The 21,822-nt window shown below is 33.8% G+C and overlaps 1 protein-coding gene across 7 annotated transcripts in view; it reads left to right on the top strand.

Annotated features, from left to right (window-relative positions):
- The window catches only part of LOC123529008 (uncharacterized), an 80,397-nt gene that overhangs the window by 44,541 nt on the left and 14,034 nt on the right, over nt 1–21,822 (top strand). For 2 of the 7 annotated variants that reach the window (XR_008367361.1, XR_008367360.1), the window contains exons 4-11: nt 776–868; nt 2,631–2,717; nt 3,251–3,324; nt 4,371–4,524; nt 4,789–4,971; nt 5,426–5,674; nt 6,702–9,528; nt 10,957–11,127. Coding sequence is in view for 5 of the 7 variants with exons in the window: in XM_053524706.1 (XP_053380681.1) it covers nt 776–868; nt 2,631–2,717; nt 3,251–3,324; nt 4,371–4,524; nt 4,789–4,971; nt 5,426–5,674; nt 6,702–6,958 (1,097 nt within the window). In the remaining 2 variants the exon portion in view is untranslated. Of the gene's footprint in view, nt 1–775; nt 869–2,630; nt 2,718–3,250; nt 3,325–4,370; nt 4,525–4,788; nt 4,972–5,425; nt 5,675–6,701; nt 9,529–10,956; nt 11,128–21,822 lie in introns of those variants that run through there. The other 5 variants (XM_053524706.1, XM_053524703.1, XM_053524705.1 and 2 more) reach the window with 5 other exon arrangements.

Genomic DNA, 21,822 nt, shown 5'->3' with positions numbered 1-21,822 from the left:
TAAGTAATTTTAGGTTAAGGAAGACCCAAATGAAGAATAGTATTAATTAACATTATATAGTAAACAACGGTATTTTGAAAATAAGACGTATTTAGTTACAAAAATAATATAACTCTATTTTGTATTGAACGTTTAAAATGCATGTTCATAAATACTTAAAAAATGTAGACTTTGCAGTACATACTTCAGATCTTTTTCATTGCTTTGTTTATTTTTATTTCCATGCCGATTCTATCATATACAATACAGGCTTTAATATGAATTAAATGATTTTATACCTTGTGATATAACAAACTGATACTAATTTTTTTAAACTGATACTTTCTAAAGTTTGAGGTGACATTTATTACCAACAACATTGTCTGGACAAATAAACTAATTCTAATTTTGACCCTTAAATGATAAGACCATGTGATAGATTTTATGTCACGCCAGAAGCTAAGGCTGTGACTGGTTTAATATTTTTGGAAGGTAGTAGCATTGTTGAATCGACCGTTGAGTAGACCCGCCGACATATTAGTACAAGTGTACATGTCCGCCTGGACGGCTTATTAGACCTCCCCGTAACAATAAATGGCGCTGGTTTGCTACATGTAAGTCGTTTTAGACGATTGGTCTCGCAGACCATAAGTATAGTTTATTATCCTTAATAAGGCTACGAATATAGACGTAATGAAGAGATATCTGAAATCTAAGAGTTTAAAATATAACTTTAATACAAGAAACTGCATGTCTCTATTACTCTGAAGTACTAAACAATGTACACCGTTTTAAGGTTACTCTTTGAATGGCAACAGGAGCATCAAAGTATATAACAGACAGTGTCAAGCAGATAGAACATGGAGTGGCAAACAACCAACGTGTGACGGTAAGAATAGCAGAAACTGTTTTATTCTAAGCAAACGTGCATTAAATAGAATTCATTAATTCTGAGACAATGAATCAAATGGTTTCAACGCCTGGAATTTCATCGAATTTAATCCTCATACTACGGTAGATAAACAGAATACACATAGGGACGTCTGATTTGTATAGTGCTCTAAATGTTTTCTTTATTTCACTTTGATTGTCTTGACGAGCTCTTTAACTCCAGAGCACGCAAACACAAATTGTGACGTCATTCGGGATTATTTAATTTATGTTCCTATGTGAATATAACAGTAACATTAATTGCTTATCACCAGGAAATGGAACACTTCAATAGTAAACTTAATGGTGATGGGCAATATGTATAAGACATATTAGTTTACTTTTCTATGTAAATTAAGTACATATACACAACAAAAAAGTTAAACGTGCGTTGTTTCCAAACTTTCAAGGAAAATATATTAGTACGATGCAACAAAGATAAAACAATATAGCTGAAATCTCAGTATGAAGCATAATCCGTCTACTTCCGAGCCGCTCGGATAGGTGTATAAGTTATTACAAAAGGCTCGCTCATGTATCATCCTTCTGAAACCCAAGATTTTTGCTTATCAAACATGGAAGCGCCGCGCGATTGTCATTATTTTTAGAATGTCCCTCTTAATTTAAATAAAAAATGACAGATTTAGAAGAAAGCCGACCCACAACCGAAAAACTGCAAAAACTTATGATGTTTAAGTGGATCTAATTATATGTTTACACTATTTGTATGCAACATGCTGATGTATCGTATTAAAGAGCCTGAAAATCTCACACTCAGTGTTAAATACTAGGGTTAATTCAGAAAGTGTAAATGTTTCAAGATTTGATCATGATTAACATTTGATATTGCTTAATAAACTTTGTTTAGCAAATGTATAGATTTTATAGAAAACATCAAATTTTACAGGCAGCTTTTGCAATTATAATTTCAAACATATTTTTATAAATATAAATCTTGTGACCCTTTTCTTTATTTCTTTAACACTTGTTGAATAAATCATGAATTCAAGAACTTGTTGAAATAAGGTTGCCATTCCTTGAATTAGTATTTGAATTGGAAATAATTTGATATGATTAAACAAATATGTAATTTAAGAAATTTGCAAATTGTACTATTTTACATCTCTAATGTGTCTTAAATTTTGCCAGTTTTAAAATCACTTTGCATATATTAATGAAAATGAAGTTCATATGTATTGGTTTTAAGATTGAAGGATATTGAAATAAGCCAAAATGAATTTAAACTACATGATATTGTTCAACTCCCTGGAAAAGAAGCTATTTAGCGCAATTGCACAACCCTCTCGAGTCTGTATTCCGTCACCCGGCTCCCACCTCTGTCTTATTACATTGGTACCATTTCAACCACACTACCAGTGGAAATATATTTATAAACGGATGGATTTCAACTAGAAACATTTAGTCATATGAAGTTAGTTAACAGCCATGTGAGAACGCTTTTTATCTTGCGCGAGCTCGGTTGGTTCACACTGGCGGAACATGTAGAAATTGTATGTTCATTCAATAATGTAAATATTCTTTAAATAACTGAATGTTATTCTGATTCAAGCTTTGGCCGATTTCTTAAGTTTTTTTATCCTTCTTGCACTGACATTTCCCACGTCTTTTCCAATGGTTCCACAAGTTAGGACCAGTCTTGACTGTCTTTAAAATACGAATAGAATTTCATATGTTTTCTCTCGATATATCGATTCATTCAGATCCTACAACAATTAGTGAAGCAGACAAACGTCGTAGTAAAGATGTCCTTCCTGACAAGAACCAGATCCAAAATACACGGAATGAAGGTGATGCTTCTTTCAGAATACATTAACCTGTTGATAAAACAGTTCGACAGACAAGAACAAAAAATGAAGCGGAACTGAATTCAATTAACGAGTGATAATGACAAATGCCTATTATTAAATTTATTTGCCATTAAAAGCTGAACCTGCAGAGCAAGTACCGTAACTCTACAATGCTTTTTGCAAGAATTATGGCCCCTTTTGGACTTAGAAAATCAAATTTCTTGATTAAGTTATGTGTTTAGGTCAGCGTTTCTCATATACTATAAAAGCTGTTGCTTTAAAACTTGCAGCGCTTGTTCACTATCAAAACCTGACTCTGTACAGCAAGAATCACAACTACTTTGCTTGCTCTTTGCAAGAATGATGGCCCCTTTTGGACTTAGAAAACCTATTATACAGAGACAACAAAATCAGATGAGCGTCTACGCTAGCTAGGCGGTGCTCTTGTTCAGTATATTGTCGTCTAGTGTGCCAAGCATTTATGAAAAAGAAGACTTTTGGCATTATCTAACGTCATTCATTGATATCTACAGGTTGTACACTTCCTGGTGATCCACGATATACTTACATGGACTTTTATGGCTTTTACAAAGATCCAGGTTCATTAGTATGTACTTTGTACTTTTAGTACTCTAAAGTTGCTGTATGATTTAATTTCATTTAGTCTTACATTTGTATCTGTTTCAGGAATATTATTTTACTTTCATAACGCAAAATGTAGAATGCTATTTACGTAAGTGTGGAATGTCAGCAACATCTACTAAGGTATAATCTAAATGCAGTTTGATCAGCTATCTATCATAAAATCCTGAAACTTTGCTCATATAATTCTCATTTGAGCGCACTGATTGTCCACCGGCTGGTTGCCTTTCGCCTTGGGAAACAAATAAACAAGTTGCATGCAGTGGATAAAAATCTGTCTTGTTTCTGTTCTTAACTGTCGTGTCACATAGCAAATGTAAATTTAAAAAATTGACTCATTTATTAGGTTTGTGATATGTATACAGATCTTTTGGTTCATTACATATAACTATTCATTATACATGTTACCTTCGTGCTCGTGCATGTGTTTAGTGACTACAAAAATTAGCTGGTTGCATGATTAAATCAATTTCATTTCTCAAGAACCGTTTTTCGTCACAATTACACATGCGTCACCTCCAATATGCACTCTAAGTTAATGCATTACAAACAATTGTGGAATACATATATGTGGCATACAAGGTTCAAAACCTACTAGCACCAATTGTTTTCATGATTTTCAAAATTTTCCAAGATGAATCTCTTAAAGCTTTCAATCCCAAATTGTTTACATGTTTATCTATATCGTCATTGGCAAGAGTATTGATGAATTCTGAATAACGAATTATTGCAAAATGATCTACTCAATTTGATGTAATCGGATTATGCATAATATATGATGTTGTTGATCGAACGTTTTCAACGTGATTTCGAACCTATATTTTACGTGTTTTAACTTCCGAAATCATCCTACAATTTTTACTTGTTCAAATGAAATATGAATGATACTGGAGGTTTTTATCTGGTTTTAGTTTTATGCCACATCCGACCTAACATATTTTTTATGGAACTACATTGAAACTACTTTTGACATTAGCATGACACATGTACAATTATTTGTTAATCCCACAGATTTCTGATGGAACTATATTGACAGTGGCATGTACAACACTGGATCTATATGAGTTTTACGCGAGTTATGATTCCGATTATGATAACAATTCAACATCAACAATAACCTGCATGAACAATACTTTATCTCAACTTGAACTAGATTGTCCTGAAGGTAAGCACTGTTTTATTAGGGCAGATATGTTGTCATGAATTAAACATAAATACCCATGCCCAAAGAATATAGTAAAGATATCGTTAATGGGAAAAGTTGACATGTGTACTGTTCGCAGTATAAAATCTTTTTTTTTCAATACATGATATCCATTTGTTAAACACGTCAGTGATACTGATACAATAGTTACAGTACACTACTATGTTAAAGTTTCTTTCGGAAATGTCCAAATGTAATTTACTGGCATAACCTATTGTATTTAAGTGATACCAAACACATGCATGGAATTGCAGCATGGCAGTGTCAACGTACAGAATGGATACTTCATTGTTTCGTGTGATAAAGGGTATTCGTTAGATTTGATAGTACCAGAAAGACCTCAGTGTACATGTGAAAATAACCAGCTTAAAAGTGTATTTGGAGGCCAAACACCGGCTTGTATACCAGGTATATATGCCTTCCTTCGTTTATACCTTTCTTTTTCGACATTCTTAACATCATATATGTATATCTCAGGTATATTGTAAGACGGGGATATATATGCTTTGGATGTAGAAATTAAAAGCATTCCTTTACACGGCACGGCGTTTGCGGTGAAAAGATATTAATCTATATTAACCTATACAAGATGTCAAACCGGCTATCTGCATTCCGCTGTTTAGTACTATTTTCAAAATGTATCAGTGCACAAATGTTCAAGACGGATAAATGAACAATCTTCAATTAAGCTTGAAAAGCGTTACTTGCCTCCGGTGTTCTTTACAAGATTAAAATGGAAATTCTGACATTCAATACTCAAACCAATACCAGAATAGACCTAACACTGGACCATTATGAAACACGTTTTATTGACATTATAATATATGTTGTATGATAACTCATTTAAGTCTTTTATCAACAGAGAAATGTGTGGTGCCCTATGTATTTGACGTACGTTTATCTGTGACAGACACAAGGCGTGTCAGTCTTTCTGGAGGTTCCGTTGTTGAGGTTGGAGACTTTGTTTATTTTAATTGTTCAAAACCCGGTATATTGAAATATGAACCTTTGAACAGACGATTCCAATGTGTGAACGGCCTCTGGAAAGAAGCTGAAACAGATCGCAACTGGAAGTTAGGATATGATGGTGAATTTCCGGCTTGCAGAAGAGGTAAATCTGTGGTGGTCTATTTCCAATTTTAATCACGTTTTGCATCAGTTCTGTTAGCTGTACTAAGCATTTGATAACGTGATAAAATCAGCTTGCAGGAAGAGTTTGTAAACTTTAAGGCTTTTTATATGGTGTCACTGTAAAGGTATGAATTACTTTAACACAAAGATCGCTTTAAATCATTCAAAGATTTTATCTATACTATTTATGGTATATTCGCTCTATTGCAGTGAATATTTTAATAGGATGAGGGCAGTCGGTCTGTAATGTCGGTAATTGTGAAATGTTCTAGGATAATTGTATTATTACATTATATACATTCGCTATATTTTATTCACATTTAATCCTTATAGCAGTATATGTAAGGGTGTGTAAATAATTTATATTTACATAAAAATAGACAAAGTATAGAAATTAGAAAATACGGAAAAACCAAACATATAAGGAACAACGTACGGGTACTGCCGCGAAATTAACATGACATTTCGGAAGGATCTAATCCTCACTTTCACCTTAATCTAATAAAATTCATGATTAGTAACATTGCGATAAAAGGGATATGCATTTTCCTTCTATCTGATATCGTTGAGGTGAAAGGTGGGTAGAAGGGTGCACTTTACTTTAGTTTAAACTGAAACATATTGCTTTGAACAAAATTTAAAGACGCGGTAGATTTATAATCTATAAAGGGTTTTTGCATATATTTACAAAAATCAAGGTTACTAGATATAAACTGGTTGAACTATTGTATTTTCATGTTTGCGTCATATGTTTGTAACCAGTATTCTGAAGTGGATTTCATTCTAACTTTGAAGAAGTATTTTATCACAATATTTCTGCCTTCTGCATAGTTTCTTTTATATAGAATCAAGCATATTTGTGTGGTAATAGTTCTGTCAACGCCGCACAATGTATTGCTAAATATATAACTAAATGGTATTTAGTCCATGTAACTGATAATATCATGATATTTTCTATTGCGATATGCACATAAATAGCAATTATACCACAGATATTTTCCATTCAGAGTGGTACTCCGATCATTTTGTTGTAGTTGAGATAAGCAGAGTTGTTGTGCATGATAGATCCCTTTTCAAAGAATGTGTCTGTGTTCTAGCCGTATGCGAACCAAACTGTACAAATGGCGGTGTTTGTTTCAAGGACGACAACTGTCGATGTAAACATCTAACAGAGGGAAAACGATGTGAAAGTGTGAGTATCAAAGATGTTTCTCCTATTAGCTTTAAAAGACCTTTGGTAAAATTGTACTTAACCACATTATAAAATAGGTTCGTTGAAAGATATATTTTACTACAAAATATCTTGTAGTAAATATCATTAATCTTAAATCATCTTTTTGAATTCTTTCAACAACTTACATGATTTCAGGTCAAGTCAAGTGCATCCGAACTTCAGTTTTAGGGGGAACAGTTATGGAAAAATTACTTTCCTTACAGGTGTTATTATTATACCAGATTTATATAGCGCCCTTTTCATGATCAATTTCACGTTCAAAGGCGCTTTACATAGTTCAAATGCAGCCACACAGGGCGCATAATTCATCCTTTACTAGTACAGACACAGAGCGATCTGACTAGAGGGACAGAGTGAGACAAAGCCCCCACGACAGAGAGATCAGAAATCAGATACAGGCTTGTCCGGCTAACTTAGCCTAGCTCGTTGCGAATAGACAGCCTGGTTCTTTAACGTGCCCAGTGTATAGCACTGATACACGCAAGGATTGCCTGGGTTCCTGACCAGTACACCTCTAGTTAGGTGGGAAACACTGAAAAGCGTTTCTGAAAATTCCCGAGTAGCTGCCGGGGATCGAACCCCCGACCTCAGGATTGGAAGGCCAGTGTGCAAACCACTGTGTTTAATCAGCTTTTGGTCTAGTAATTGATATGTTTGAAACATTAACAATTAATCATTTACACTTAATTATGTTCCCTAAGTGCTACGTTTATGTTACATTTTCACTGGAGCTAATTTGAATTGCGAGTTATTTTAGTGTAATTGTAAATTTGTTCAATATATCAAGTCTAATAAAAGATATAAATAAAACAACTCTTGTACTACATTTGTAAAAACATTTTTATTGACAATAGTGAATTTAGCCGAATATTAGAGATGCAAGTTTGTAATAGCATTATAACATTGTACCTCTGTTGCGATATCAAGTGGTTTTAAAAGTTGTTTTCTGGTTCAGATTGTTGAAATATTCCAAATGTATCAAATCCAAATGTAAACCTTGAAATTACATTAAATCGGAATACTCGTAAGGTATATAGATGTTAAAGGAGAGGGGGCGGTATTGACATATTTCTATCATAAAAAAGAACAAAACGTACATTTCTATGTTTTATTCCTTGATAAGTTCGAAAGAGCAAAAATCCATAAAATATTGATAAAATATGATTGACAACCTATAAAAGAAGATTGATGAAATATTTTGCTTTATATCTATTTAAGGTATTAATCTTTCTCAGTGAAGTCAAACTTGTAAGTGGTTTCCTGGCAATAAACGAACTTTTGTAGCATAGCTGCCTAAGCAAGAATGTCGTATTGCTATTTATTTTCATTACAAATATTTTCCAGTTTGTTTTCAATCCCACCCGAAATAAACGTAAAATAAAAAATAAATCCAAATGTTTAAAATACGTTATTTCACGCTTCGTACCAAAGGGTACAGGATACCGCTAGGTACCCTATTTCATACAGCTTTACAGCTCTCTGCCGCTTACTCTATCAGTTACCCGAACACACAAAGAGGAGGCTTTATTCATACAAACTGTACTTAGCTCTGTCTCATGAAATATCTATAAGATATTGTGCAATACCGATGAGTCATATTTACGTAAGCACGTTCATAACATTGACGTAGACACAACCCTACACACGTAAGTGAGAGTAACCTAATAGCATAAGCAAGAACAAGTTTATTAGGCAATTAAGAAATACTCTGATCATGACGTAAATTCATTGATAACTATCACGGTAACCACTTGATACACTGCAATCCATATTTTCGAATAGATTTCGTAATCCGATTAACGTCACATTGACGCACATCTTACGTAACTTGTGAATATAAATCAACTGCGTTGGAGCATGAAAACTATATATAATAATAAACACTGTTTACGTCAATGACCTGGAATTAATCCAACGCTTTTACGAAAGAAACATTTCTAAAATGTAATTAGCCTGGTATAATGCCAAGGTGATTTGGTATAATGCCAGCTCTCTTATGAAACGTGCATAATCTAAAAGTAAAACAGCCTGCCTAAGAATAAAACAATCTAGAAAATAAGATTATATGCAGTCGCTTAATGGTACGAAAATAATAACTAACTAGACTGTGTTACAATTTTGTAATCATGGTAAAACATATTCTATATCGTACGTAGGAATTATTGTGCCTTGCATAGGAGTGATTTTGCCGTACGTAGGAGTAAGTAAGTACTATGTAGCATTATTTTTATCGAACGTAAGAGTAAGTATATACTATGTAGGATTTACTATGTCGTGCATAGGAGTAAGTATGTTCAATGTTACACGCAGGAGTTTTGCGTAGGATTTATTGTACCTTACACAGGAGTGAGTGAGTCCTATCTGGGAGTTATTATGTCTTACCTCGGAGTTAGTACGTTCTACGTATGAGTTTTAAGACGTAGGTTCTTGTAGGAGTTAGCTATAATATGTTAATACATGTATGTACGCTTAATTTAATACAAATATTTCCATATTTCTAGTTATTTGTCACGACACTTGCTTTGAGAATGGAGGGAAATGTGTCGGGCCTGGTAGATGTTCTTGTCCTGCAGAACGTTTTGGTTTAAACTGTGAACAAAGTAAGTTATTCAACACACCGAGAAAAAAAGATCTTAAAAACATTGCTTTTAATGAAAAACAAAACGGTGCTATTTCCTTACAAGTATCTGCAAAATAAGTCAACATAAAACAATTAAATATATGTTACTTCCCCTCCCTTTTGCAAAGATGCATTGACATGCTCTGATATTAACTTTCACAGCCGTGTAGTTTAAAAAAAAGAAAAAGTTTTATTAGTGTCATATTAATGTTTTCCCCCAAAGTCATGCATGTCATGTATCTATAAATTACTTCCCTTTTATCTGATAAAATACATTACTACATTTTTCATTTATTTTTTATTACGAATTAAAAAGGAAAATCACTTTAGATCGTTTAAGCACATATATTAATGTTTTTAAGTTTTCATCAATTATAGTGTATTATATTGGCTTTGAAGAAAATGTTGCATAAACTGGTAATATGTGTTTTAAAACATGTCACAAAGCGGTCGGACATAGCCACTTTTTAACAGTTTCTACTAGTATTACAACTTTCATTAGTTGTCTGTTGTCATCATGCTTTCCTGATCAATTTAAAATAATAATAAGAAAGACTTAATAAGTGTTTATCGTCATAAGCACAATCATCGTGCACATGCTTCGGTATTTAACCATCCGTGCGAAAGCCAACGTAATTCAAGTTCTGGCAATTTGAACTTTAAACCGTGGTAACTCAGACGGTAAACAACGCAAATGTTTGATCATTGGTAAATGTTTATAATGGAAATACAAAAAAAAATGTCGCGCTCAGGCGACTTCATCTTCTGGTGAATGAAGCTGCACACAATCCATCATGTTTTATCATTACAGCATAATACAAATAGTGTCAGCTTGATGAATTAATTAGAAATTAAGTAAAGCACCGTCTCCATTATCCAGCGAAGCTTGCATAAAGAGTATTCATAATAAAGATATTAGTGGCTAACACTTCATGTTTTTCACTTTGTAATGAAATGGTTCTTAATTGCTACATGTTTATCACATTCTATTATATACGCTGCCGAAACTACTTGTTTTTTTCTCTAGTCTGTTTACCTATTATATTTTGTTATTTATAGCTCTCTTGCGTCTATATGTATAAGAAACATATATTACAACAATAAATTAGTGTTTAGAATTATACAGATCAGAATTTTTGTCGGGCAAAGCTGTTTATCATTAACGTATAAAAATGTGAAATACCTAAATATTATGTTATTTTATATCAAAATGATATGATTCTTTTTTGAGAGATGATGTCTTAGCCCAGCAGAGTGATTTAATCTCCTGTTCTAAATTTTACAATTAAACGTACAGCAGTCTACAAAGAACAGGACTGTGAAACAGTAGCATTTTGATTGTGTTGTTTTGCTTCTTAAACAACAAGATAAAAATAATGTGTATTCTTGTTATTATTTATTCCAACAGAAGGTTGCATACTGACAAAACATACTGCAAAATACGGAGACCAAAAAATTGTTAGCCCTGGAACGACGTTAAACAACTTTGCATGTGACCGTGGTTATGTTCTTTCATCGCAAAAGGGAATGACGTGTCTGGATGGCGGAACATGGTCTGAAATTGTTACATGCATTAAAGGTAGTTTTATTAGAAATGCTGAAGAATAAAGAAGACATTTTCTTAAATAAATAATTAAACATCACATTTTACATAACATAAGTACAGTTTCTTGTCTTTGGCAGAGAGGAGCGTAATAGAACTATGCAAATATTTGAAGTTAACAGGAAAAAGTATTATTGTAAAAAGTTGCATGTGCAGTCTTGTGCTTTGACGCCCAGGGGAAAGAGTGGAAACGTACAACACTAGGCGATATGCGTATTTTCAGGACGATATTTTCTGTGTGCGCGGCCGAAAAATTAAACTGGTAGTTTCAGTCAGAAGCCTGTTCAATTGGTTAAGTAAATATGCAATAATACTTTCTTAAAAAATGAGATTAATGAACTATGTAAATGTGAGTTCGTAAACGTCTTTGTTCAGTAGAGTTTGGTCTGTAATGTCTAATGGTTTTAATAAATCAGAATGAAATATTTTATCAACAAAATAATTAAAGTTTAAATGGAAACATAATACGTCGAGAACAAATAAACTTAGCAAAATTTCTAGGGTCATGTCCAGCAGATGACCCTTATTGATTTTTAGGTCAGTAGGTCAGAGGTCATTGTCACAGTGACCCAGAACAGTTATGGTTTCCGGACGATATCTTGAGAATGCTTGAGCCTAGGATAATGAAAATTGATGGGATGGGGAGGTTGATCATGATCAGCAGATGACCTCTATTGATTTTAAGGTCAGTAGGTCAAAGGTCAAGGTCACAGTGACCCAGAGCAATTATGGTTTCCGGACGATAACATGAGAATGCTTGGGCCTAGGATAATGAAAATTGATAGAGAGGTTGATCATGATCGGCAGATGACCCCTATTGATGTTGAGTTCAGTAGGTCTAAGGTCAAGGTCACAGTGACCCAGAACAGTTAGACGGTTTCTGGATGATAACTCTAGAACGCTTTGGCCTACCATCATGAAACTTAATAGGATCATGACCAGCAGATGAAATCTATTTATTTTTAGATCAATAGGTCAAAGGTCAATGTCACATTTATTAAGAACAGTAGAACTTTTGTATACGATGACCAAATAATTTCTGTTCCTTGTGCAATTACTGAATGCATCAAGGGGAGCATTTCGTGTTCTACGAACTCTTGTTTATTTTATCTCGTAACACTCGCACATGGATATCAATAATAATAAGAAGCTGAACGAACAGTGATTATTTACAATAATTACAGAATGATAATTAACGTGTGTATATCATAAATGTAAAAGTTATATAACTTCTTATTAAAATTATTATGAGAGAAAACAGGTTATGATTAAGTTGTTTTTCTTCTTTACATAAAGATCTGTCAAAATATTAGTAGAATAAGAAAATATCTGATCAAAATGATCAGTTCTCGACTGGTGTGTTCTAATAAATCCACAATACACACTTAACGAGACTTAGATATTTTACGAATATCTTAAACTCTATGCGTCGTAAAAGAAATTTTGGATCTTGAATTCTTATTTAAATACACTAAACAGTTTCTGTATTTGAAACATAGCCAAACAAATGAGATAACAACCAATGTCAGAATTCGCAAAATATAGTATTTGCCCAAAGGTATCAGCACTTGAACATACGTGTTGATACATAACGTTTACGATAAGTCGGAGCATTTGAACCTGTATTTAATGTTTTCAATTGAACGACAAAGGAATAAAAAAGCTAATAGAAAATGGCTTAAAGATTAAAATCATGAACCAAATACACTTAAAGGGATTATACTTTGCCCATGTGTTACCAGTGCAGAGCGTCGCTTCATGCTACTGGCAACTGTACAAAATATATATTTATTAATAACTAAGCTTTTGAATACATTTTTGGTTGGGTTTAACATCGCATCGACACACTTATAGGTCAGATGGCGACTTTCCCGTTTTAATGGTGGAGGAAGATAACAGGTGCCCCTCCGTGCATTATTTCATCAGTAGTTTTTTTTTAGATATTTCCTGTTTATTGACTAGCAAATTATTTGGTAGAATAATTTGGTAACGGTCATACATTTCGTTGTTTCTGTCCAATGTGGTTCTGGGACGATATGTGTATAAAAAGAATTGGAACCACTGCCTTACCCTTGCATGATCTTAAGAGGCGACTAATAGGCTCTTAACACTTGGTTTAGCAGTGACTCTGTGATTCCAGCAGGTATGCAAATTTGATTCCATACCTCATGTTTTTATTTCGATGTAAATGAGATGTGGAACCAAAATTTGTAGTCCTGTTTGGCGCCATATAACCTATACTGTGTTGGTGCGCAGTAAAACCCAAATAAAAAAATAAATACATTTCGTTGTTAGTTTTGATGTATTAAAAACAAATGAACAAAAGAATTTAAAATCTTAATTAGATTTATAAAATACGTAGTTAATTTTTTGCTCCTTGAAATTGAGAACGACGTCAATCATACTATAGGGATAAGCGTTTGTATACATAACAGACCTCATAAAATTATTCACTCGTTTCATGTTCTGGAACAATCACTTATTATCACTTATTATCTAAACTTACATGACAAATGTAATAAATTGGTAATATATGTTGAATCTTTATTTACGTCTTATTCATGTACAATATTTACGTCTTATTCATGTACAATATCACAGGTATAAAATTACACTTAATAAATAAAATTAGTATATGTCCGTTCAAATTTGAATTATTAAATATTACAGTTTCAATTTATACATAACACCTAGTTCTAGAGAAGTCAGGTTAAAAAATGCATCGTGTAAAAACCGAGAAGCTGTCATTAAACTTGGTTCTTTAATGGCTTAAAAACTGCCATAATGAAAAAAAAAACAATGATCTTAAAAAACTGGAAACTTAAGCAAAACACCACTAATGTTATCTGGTATAAATGTTTTAAGGTACCTTGAAAGGACCACTTTCTTTTCGTAAATCAGCTAGATTGTTTTCTGTCATGAGATTAGTCTTTATATATATATCCAAAAACTGTGACGGTTTAACGTCAAAACAATGCGAGGTCGTACACAATATAGTACGAAAATTGACCAAAGGCTGCAGCTATTTGTATTCAATTTTAAAACTTATTAAAATAGGCTAGATTTAATATAAAACAATTGTTGCCTTTTAGATCCGGTCGATAAGTGGATTTATCGACCTGATAAAAGTGATATCAATCTCGAGATACGCCCTCGGTCGATATCACTTTTATCAGGTCGATAGATCCACATATCGGCCACACCAAAAGGCAATAATTGTATAATATCCCGAGCGAGATATCGAAACCAGAGCGTTGACATAAGCCGGCTATCCAAACCAACTAGCCAAATAAATAACAGCGTTGTTAAAATCCCTTTTTATTCCTTATTTTCACACTCAATTCGAAAGTTTTTGTGACAAAAGAATTAAAAAATGATGTGAAGGAGTTGAGAACACTCCCAAAGTTAAAACAAATATAAAATGTTCGACTTAATTTTGATTTTGTTGTACTTTCTTGTTCCCAAGCCGTCAAAAGAGTATACCAGTAGGCTAAGGTAGTCTTCCTTTATTACTTTATGGAATTCTTTGAAACTCTTCTCCTCTAAATGTTTATTTTCGGCTTCATAGGAATATGGATGAAATATTACTTGGTAGTCAAAAGAGAATCAATAAAGTCTGTAAAAAGATCCGTTGGAAGCAAATAATGCAACCAAGAAGAATAATAGCAGACTCGGTTTGATTGAGTCTGTTCATGAGAGGTAATGAAATGAACAGTTTATTTATTTATTTTGTTGGGTTTAAAGTCGCACCGACACAATCATAGGCCATATGGCGACTTTCCAGCTTTGATGGCGGAGGATGTTACCAGGTGCCCCTCCGTGTATTATTTCGTCGCGAGCGGGCACCTGAATAGAACCACCGATCTGGTTATGTTGCAATTGTCTACAATACCTATAAAACTAAAATGTATTTAAAAAGCAGTCGTGATTTAAACGATATAAAAAGACAGTCAAATCGTATAATTATTTTCAGCACACTTTTGGCCTGACAACGCATTTGTCCTTGAAGAACAAATTAACAAACAAAAACAGCATTTTTGTTTGCATCAGCCACGACTGAATTCGATTTATTTACAGTTTTGTCAGTACGACCGCAAGAGCACGGTGGTAAAGTTACTCAGATCAGCGTCTTTCGACTATTAATAATCAAGCAAATGACATTTGATTTTTATCAGGATATCTTAGAAAGTTATGTGCTGAATAATTGTTTATAATTGTGAATGTGCAGTGTATGCTCAGTGTAATACTTCCGTGATAATGGTTACAGTGTCGTAAACAACAAACAGTGATTAAGTTCTTCTTTGTACCGGTGTAATATATATATAAAAAACCTGATCAGCCTTTTAAGCATTTTGTTTATAACGAACACTGTGCAACTTCCGAAGTATCGTGGAGGGATGAATTGCAAATTTGTATCGGCAATAATTTAGAGGCATTTAAACAGTTTTTATAAGCTCACCTTTGCTTTTAAACAATGAATTATGAATTTTCTGTGGCGAATGTCTGTTTGTGACATTTGATCAGGTCTCTTTATATTCTAGTCTTGACAGGTGAAGTGTGTTTAGATGACGAGTGGCATTAAATCGAGAAAAATTATCAGTATCTATAGTACTTACACATTATTTTAGAATACTTTTTGAATAATTCAGATATTCTTGTTCAGCCGGTCTGTCAGTATTAATTTTCAATTTTCAGTGTACTAATAACGTTATGGCTTACGACAAAATATTTAGTGGAGGTTTGAGATAAAGTCATGGAGTGGAGTCTGGAGTGAGATTTTGGAGTGACTTTGGGGTGAAAGGTTGGGGTGAGGTTTTAGATTTAAAATCAAATATATTGATTACATAATGAAGGTCATAAAGAAGACAAGTGGATTTGTTGGAAATGGCGCAGCTATTGATATTGGTGATGATGATGATGATGTTGATAATGTTTTTTGCTCCGTAATATGATTTCCATGTAAAGTTTGCTGATGTTGCCTATGTCAGTGTTTCAGTGTTTTTATAATACTGATGATAAAAAATTCTATTAATGATGATAGACAGCTAACTACTTATGTGCGATATATCAAATGTTATATTAAATCATTAACAAGGAAAATTGACCATTTATTATCCGTATAAATTCTCGTCTTTTTTCTCCTTGTACGGCGTGCGGATTAAAATCACGCAAAACCTGATCGTGCATGGCAAAATTAATCACAGAAGGAAGTAATACCGCTTATATGGCTTTAGTCATGTGCCTTCTTTCCTCCCATAAAGTATAAGAAAAACGTCCACCAAATAATCGATATTTAAGCTTCCAGAACATTTAAGTTTCATTGAAGTACCTCATGTTTATAACTTCTGCACAGTCAAACAGTCAAACCACTTCTGACCACAGTAGAAAAGAAATTTCCTTTAAAGGATTGAAAACATTAGAGACAAGCTTAGACTGGCTCCAAGACTATGATATATCTTTTTACATTTTATGACCGAATGTAGTGAACTGAGCCAGTCTATATCCTATGTCCAATATCAACATCATTCCTCTGTGAAAATCTCAACAATAGACTGGATTTGTCTCTATGGAATTGAATTCGACAAAAAAATGAAAATGTAGAAATATATCTATTATCAGTCTAATAGCTAGTCTAGGACAATCTGTATTAATTCTGCTTTGTTGCCATAGATACCATTATGCTGTACATCACTAAGACGCTCGAATTCATTACTACTATTAGTTGTAGCTATACATCACCGACGTATTTGAAGGACACCCATTTCGTCTTTTGTTAGCTTTTTTCCCAGTTCTGTCATTGACTTAGATTTAGTTTCTTCCGAGTTATTGTAAACTGAAAATAAAAATGTTCCTGTTAAGATTTCGTACTGTTTGCTTTACATAGACATTTAAGATCCTTCTGGTGCATGGAAAATAACGAAACAAACAGAGTGAGTACTTGAGAGGTGATATGATTATGTAATAACGCTCACGACCCCCAGCACTCTATATTACAGACACACAATGAATAGCCTCCATGATCCAAAAAGACCGGAAAATACGACAACAATGAATCTAAAGCCTGTTCAATTCTTTGTAGAACTCATGTTCTTTCCGCACTGACTTTACGTAAAATTCGTTTCACTTTTATTGCGGAATGAAATTACTTTCAACTTGCGGAATGTATGACAAACGATTAACAATACTGGTATGAAATAATTACAGACAGGAATTTCAATGAAACCACTGAAGCTAGAAACATTTGTCTAAGCAATACGTTTTCAGAGTGGAGTGCTTTGCCTGCAGGAAAATTGCATTATTGCTTCTAAAACAGTCTCGCTTCCGGCAATAAAGGTTAATGTAAGGGAATTTGCGAGCGAATTTCCTACATGTATAAATATATAGATACTTATACCGTTATCTTTAAACGTAATAGAAGAAGCTTACTTGAAGTACTTAAGGTAACATTACTAATAATAATTAAATAAACCATTTATTATACGAATATCATTCAATAAAGTGCATCAAAACATCAATAAAATCATTCATAAACAAAAGAATCTCTTGAAATAATATTTACACACCAGTTTAATCTGAATATGCTTGTTCAATTTTAAAAGCATATACCTCGCGAAAATCTTTGATGGTTAACTTTTAGAACTTATGACAAATGTCTTCATTATTTTAATAACAAATGTATTTAGAAAAAGACCACCGACTTTGTTCAAGTGATCGATCAGTTTGCATAGCTAAAGGATAAAAGATTCGCTCCGTGTTATAGAGTGTACATGTATATGCTCGATCATATTAGTGACTGTGCAAGAAATTCCGTGCATAAAAAGGGGCGAAGTGTGCACCTTCTGTGAAAAGCATGACATTGTATGAAATGAAAATAAAACTATAATAAAAAAATCGCAAATTGCAGATGTGGAGCATATTTCACAGGCGCATGCAGATTTAGTAAAACTATACATTTTGAATGAAAATTATTCATGACATAAATAAATATTTTCAACAATGCTTTTACTTCAAATATACGACAAAATGCATTATTTGCCATCCTAACTTTAAAAATATAGCGGGGGACAATACCCTCATACCCACTTAACCACACCTGCGTACTATGAAAAAGGTTCCAGCTACGCGCCCGAGTCGCAGTTATTCACCATGGCATTAACATAATTATGCTCTCCAATTATTAAATGTTTTTTTTTTAATTTTCTTGTTAAATCATCCTAGAACTAATTCAGTTCCATGCATTCCGGCTGTCTGTGTAACGATAATTTCCAGAACATCAACTTTCTTTCATGGGATACACAAAACTGAATAATAAACACTTGATGAGCCTCAATGGTTTCATTCCATTACTGACGTAGATAACAAATGACGTCATATATATAGTACATGGAAATAGTTGCAGTCATGTTTATAATGACAGTTGCGATAAAATGTGATAAATGGACTTTAGAAATGATTATGTCGTTGGCGATTTCGTGAAAAAAACACATTCGTGCTAACTTCGGCAATCAGACATTCAGCTTCTAAAATATCTCAGGTACTGAGTACAGTACAGTTTATACTTTTAAATTCCTGTATGTTTTAAACCAGGGGAGCGGGTAGCAAAAATGTTCTTCCTGTTCCACAATGACCAGTATAAATGACGCTCTGTCCATTTTTACGAGTTGAACAATAGCTCGTCCTTGTTCGTACATATTGTGGGATGCAATGATTCTTAATTTATTGCTAAGCGATACATTCTCTCCGACTGACCGGAAGTTGGATACGGAATGGCCGAATACCAGAACATTTTATGTAATTTATATGCAAAATCATATATTAAATGTGACTTCTATACATGAAATGAGTCGTAAACATATAAGTACGTACACAATGTTTTTTCTCTTTGGAATGGTGTATCATGGACAAAACGAGGGCTGAACGCAATACTGTAGTAACTCCTATTAAATAAAAGAAGAAAGACTTACGACAGTATTGCGTTCAATTCGCGAAAAATCCAACGTCATTTGCCTTCAAAATCGCCGTTTATTTTATCTTGTGTGCTCGACATCTTATCTCGTGCGCATTACATCTTATCTCTTGCGCTCGGCAACTTATTTAGTGCACTTGACATGTTATCTCGTGCGTTCGACATTTCATCTCGTGCGCATTACATCTTATCTCTTGCGCTCGGCAACTTATTTAGTGCACTTGACATGTTATCTCGTGCGTTCGACATTTCATCTCGTGCGCTCGACAACCTATCTTGTGCGCTTGTCATATTGTCTCATATTGTCTCTAGTGCGCATGAAATCTTATCTGTGCACACGATACCTTATCTCGAGCGCACGACATCTTATCTCAAGCACATGACATCTTATCTCGTGCGCTCGAAATATTTCTCGTGCGCTCGACTCTCGAGCCCACGACATCTTATCTATATATTTTGGGACCCTTCGTGTGTATTTAGATTACCAGTAAAACATACCGACGAGTAGTTAATTAGGGTCCGTCTTATCAGGTGTTATTTAAACTTCCCACAAGTACAAGTTTATCACATCGTTTGGGAGAGCAGTGCACATAATTGGACATCCTATCTTTAAAATTGAACGAACATAATTAATGATGCTTATTTCATGTTATAACAGCAAAGAATCGCAGTTCGACTGATAATATTTATTTGCACACTGTTAGAAAGGGTAGAAAGTTTATTAAATTGCATGCATGAGTATAGGGGAAACAATGAAATTCTTCGATGGCGAAGCCTTCATACTTAATCTTTATTTTGTCATATATATTTTTTGCGTCACCACTTGTATACAGTGTATTTATCTTATGATTTAAACGAAAAACGGTTATAATTATAAATGAAATAAAAACAAAAACGGTGGGAGGCATGTGTTTTAACTGATGACCTGGAAACACACAAAGAGTCTCAATATATTATAAATCAGATGTCATGCGCATTAGATAAGATTTCGTGCACTCGAGATAAAATGTCGTGCACTTGAGAAAACATATTTTGCACACAAGATAAGATGTCGTGCGCCCGACCTAAGATATCGTGTGTACGAAAAGATGTCGATCGCTCGAAATAAAATGTCTATCGCTCGAGATCAGATGTCGTGCTCACGAGATAAGATGTCGTGCGCTCGAGATAAAATGTCGTGCGCTTGAGATGATTTAATCTTAAAAAAGGAAATGCTTGTCCTGAGCATAGCACCTCGCAACACAAAACCGAAGACAACATATAAAAGGCTTTTCTACCGTGTTACTTAAGTTTGCATGTGAGGTTATTCATAGTCCACACTGGATGCCCATATCGCAGACACTTTCAGGGTTAATTATTTTAGGTTTTCGGAGGACAGTGCAAAATTCAAAGGATGCTTGAATGCAAGAAGCTAAGCCTTTTTCTTTCGTGTATAAGCGCCCTACACGGGAACTCGATTGACTGTCACATCCGAATTATTGTGTAAATAATAATAGATTAATGAGCGAAGGGTAGAAACAGTGTTCCTTAGTTTGTAGTTCACTGGATACGGGCGTCAACTCTAATATCTTGTTACGTGTGTGTATTTTTATATCTAATCTTCTTTATAGTCGCGACCGCTAAACCATACGGGCGGTTCCTCTAGAAGAATGTTGGTAATTGTAGTTGGAGGATTGCATAAATACATAGGAGGCTGCAATATGAGAACCTTCCCTTGGTTTAGCGTGCCAGATGTAAAACATGACTTTATCTCAGAGTTGAGTTGGAGGAGCGGGCGCTCGAACTCACATCCTCTAGTTTCGTAGTAAGCTACTGACATGTTATAGTCACGGTTGTCGTGTATAGTCTCGGAAAGGAAGCAGTCATGTTGGTTTTGCTGCAAGAGAACTAAGTAGTATCCTATGATTCAAACTATCTAATTAATATAAGACAATGAATACTGTGAAATCATTTTTATTCGCGTAGGACGAATTTTCGCGTATTTCGCGCTAGAACCGATGCGCGAAATTAAGACCGCGCTATTACTATTTTTTTATTTTATTTTTTCATTTAGAAATTGAAAATGCGCGAATTAAAGCCCGCGCATAACAGTCCTTTTACATGTTTGCGCGAAATTTCATGCCAGCGAATTTAAATGATTTCACAGTACTTTACAGGATGGAATAAATAATAAACGGCATACCGCAAATATATATTTCCTTATGTAACACATTTGTAGGACATAGATAGAAAATTGCAGAATAAAAAGAAATATTCAAATATTCAGATTATTGAGATATTTTTTAAAAATATAAAAGAAATATTGTACACGATTAAAATCATTATTATTACGACAAACCACATACATTTGAAGTATACATCCCAAATACTAATTTAGGACGATTAAATTATATCACACAATAAAAAAATATGATTTTTTCAATATTTTTCAACGTTTGACAATACATACGTATGCATTCCTGAAGTGGAAATCGTAACGTATGTTTAAATATGATACAGACGCAAAAATCGGTATAAAAAGTATCCCATGTGTTTGTCATTACTTAAAGAAACAGTTTGAATGATAGAACCACCGGCTGGTGTCTTGCTTTTTGACTATTTGACATTTGGACGCCCTTGAAACTTTTTTTCTGAAATAAAAAATTACAAGCTTAGCAGATTCCCATATAATCAAGACACCGATACATTATTTTTGTGGTCAGATT

This window comes from Mercenaria mercenaria, chromosome 15, assembly GCF_021730395.1.
Source record: "Mercenaria mercenaria strain notata chromosome 15, MADL_Memer_1, whole genome shotgun sequence".
NCBI classification, from domain to species: Eukaryota; Metazoa; Mollusca; class Bivalvia; order Venerida; family Veneridae; genus Mercenaria; species Mercenaria mercenaria.
This window is presented reverse-complemented; position numbering and strand designations above follow the sequence as displayed.